The sequence below is a fragment of the Sinocyclocheilus grahami genome, unplaced genomic scaffold (genome assembly GCF_001515645.1).
Source record: "Sinocyclocheilus grahami isolate Dianchi unplaced genomic scaffold, SAMN03320097.WGS_v1.1 scaffold4823.1, whole genome shotgun sequence".
Classification (NCBI taxonomy): Eukaryota; Metazoa; Chordata; class Actinopteri; order Cypriniformes; family Cyprinidae; genus Sinocyclocheilus; species Sinocyclocheilus grahami.
This window is the reverse complement of record NW_015509684.1, coordinates 1,730-3,586: the sequence shown is the minus strand read 5'-3', so window position 1 is coordinate 3,586 and position 1,857 is coordinate 1,730. Positions and strand designations below refer to the sequence as shown.

Here is a 1,857-nt window from a genome sequence, read left to right as displayed (position 1 = left end):
AGCCCTGGCCCTCAGACTGGACCTGATAGAGGCCAGAGTGCAGGTCGCTCTCTTTGACTGTTGTGATGCATGGAATAATAGGGATATTTACTAAAGATCTCTGAACCATTGCTAAGACGTTTATTTTTTTTTATTTTACAAAATGTGCAGCATTGTTCGTCTTTAAAGTGCTGTTTTGTCCCTAACATTTTCATTGAGGAAATGCTGTAGTGACATGATAACATTTAGAATCTTTTCAATAATAATAATAATATTAATAATGCATTTTATATATATTTTAAATTTTTCTTTTTTTCCAAGTACAAATTTACTTGAAGCAAAGGGGGAAAAAAACTAATTTTATTTACTTGATGAGAGTTCTCCTAATGATTTTCTTAACTAGTAATTTACTGTATATGTATTTTTCTACTAAAAATTATTAAAATAAGAGAAACCTACATTAGAGGCAAACTGGAAAAGGAAAAAAAAAACAATTTAGATTTTCTTAATTAATTTTTTTTATGATTTTTTAAAAATATTTTTTCTACTAAAAATATACAAAATCTACTTTACAAGAAAAAGCTATTTAGATTTTCATTATGAATTTTGATTTTTTTTTTTGATGATTTTCTTAATGAGCTATTTATTTTATTTTTTTTCTATTAAAAAAAAAAAAAAGTTAAAATAAGAGAAATCTACTTGAAAAGCAAAACTGTAACAAGGAAAAAACTATGTAGATTTTCTTAATGAGTTTTGATTTTCCTAATCCGAGTCATTTTTATATTTATTCCACTAACAATTCTTAAAATAAGAAAAATCTACTTGAGAAGCAAACTGGAAAATGAGACTATCAATAGATATCAATACTAATACTGTGATAATTTGCATAATTTAATCTAATGCACACTATAAAATTAACAATATCTTTTCCCTTTGTTCCAGTAGGTGTGGTTCCAAAACCGCCGGGCTAAAATGCGCAGGCAGATGAAGCTCCAGAGTCAGGCAGGAGAGCAGTGCGGCCGGCGTGACAGTGACGATAGACAGGTCGATTCGTCCAGCAGGAGCACAGCTCCAGAGCTCCACAGCAGCAGCAGCCCAGACTGGGACAGGAAACAGGAGAGAGGAAGCCCCACTTGTTCCAAACCCTCCTCATCAGCTATCCACAGCCCCGTGAGCGACATGCTTCAGCAGCCTAGAGATCAGGAGGGGTCAGAGGACTTCCGCTGCTGTAGCATTGCCAAACTGAGGGCTAAGGCCAGGGACTATGAGGCAGAGATCCACAGCACTGTAGCCAAGGCCAGCAGGGAGAGGCAGATGAAGACACAGCTATCTGCCACAGGCCTGGAAAGAGACTGAAACAGATGCAGCCATTAAACATTACCTCAGTATCACACAGGGCACATTAAAAATCCCATTCAATTCATTATTTATTATTATGCACAATTACACACGCAATGAGGTTAAACAGTGTGACTGAGAACAGCAAATTTCTTCACTCTGTATTGTTTTTGCTTCTTAGATTGTCACAATATCTTGTGTTATCTGTGAAACCAATGGACGCTTTTCAAATTTCCAGGGTTCTCAGAAGCAGAAGTGGTCATAGTTGGCTAAACTTCCATAGCGGTGAATAGAAACTACAACAAACTTATTTTTTGCGCTCCCGTTTACCCCAATAGCAAAAGAAAAATTTGTGATAGTGTTTTAGTGTAGGAAAAGCTATCAAGAGATTGATTACAGAAGAGAGAAAGATGTCAAAATTGCCATCGCTCTCTCAGCAGTGGTGTTAGAAACATGCAGCAGTGTTAACTATTTTTATGTAATTTAATGCCAGTGTAATATAGTAAAAAGTACAGTGTTATAATTGTACAATAGATTTTT

At 35.1% G+C, this 1,857-nt stretch overlaps 1 protein-coding gene across 1 annotated transcript in view; it reads left to right on the top strand.

Annotated features, from left to right (window-relative positions):
- LOC107576997 (homeobox protein Hox-B2a-like) overlaps positions 1-1,454 on the top strand; it is a 3,107-nt gene extending 1,653 nt beyond the window's left edge. Inside the window, 2 exon segments of the mRNA XM_016263116.1 lie at positions 3-43; positions 925-1,454. Coding sequence (XP_016118602.1) covers positions 3-43; positions 925-1,335 — 452 coding nt within the window. The 3' untranslated portion in view covers positions 1,336-1,454.
- Positions 1,455-1,857: the final 403 nt, after the last annotated feature.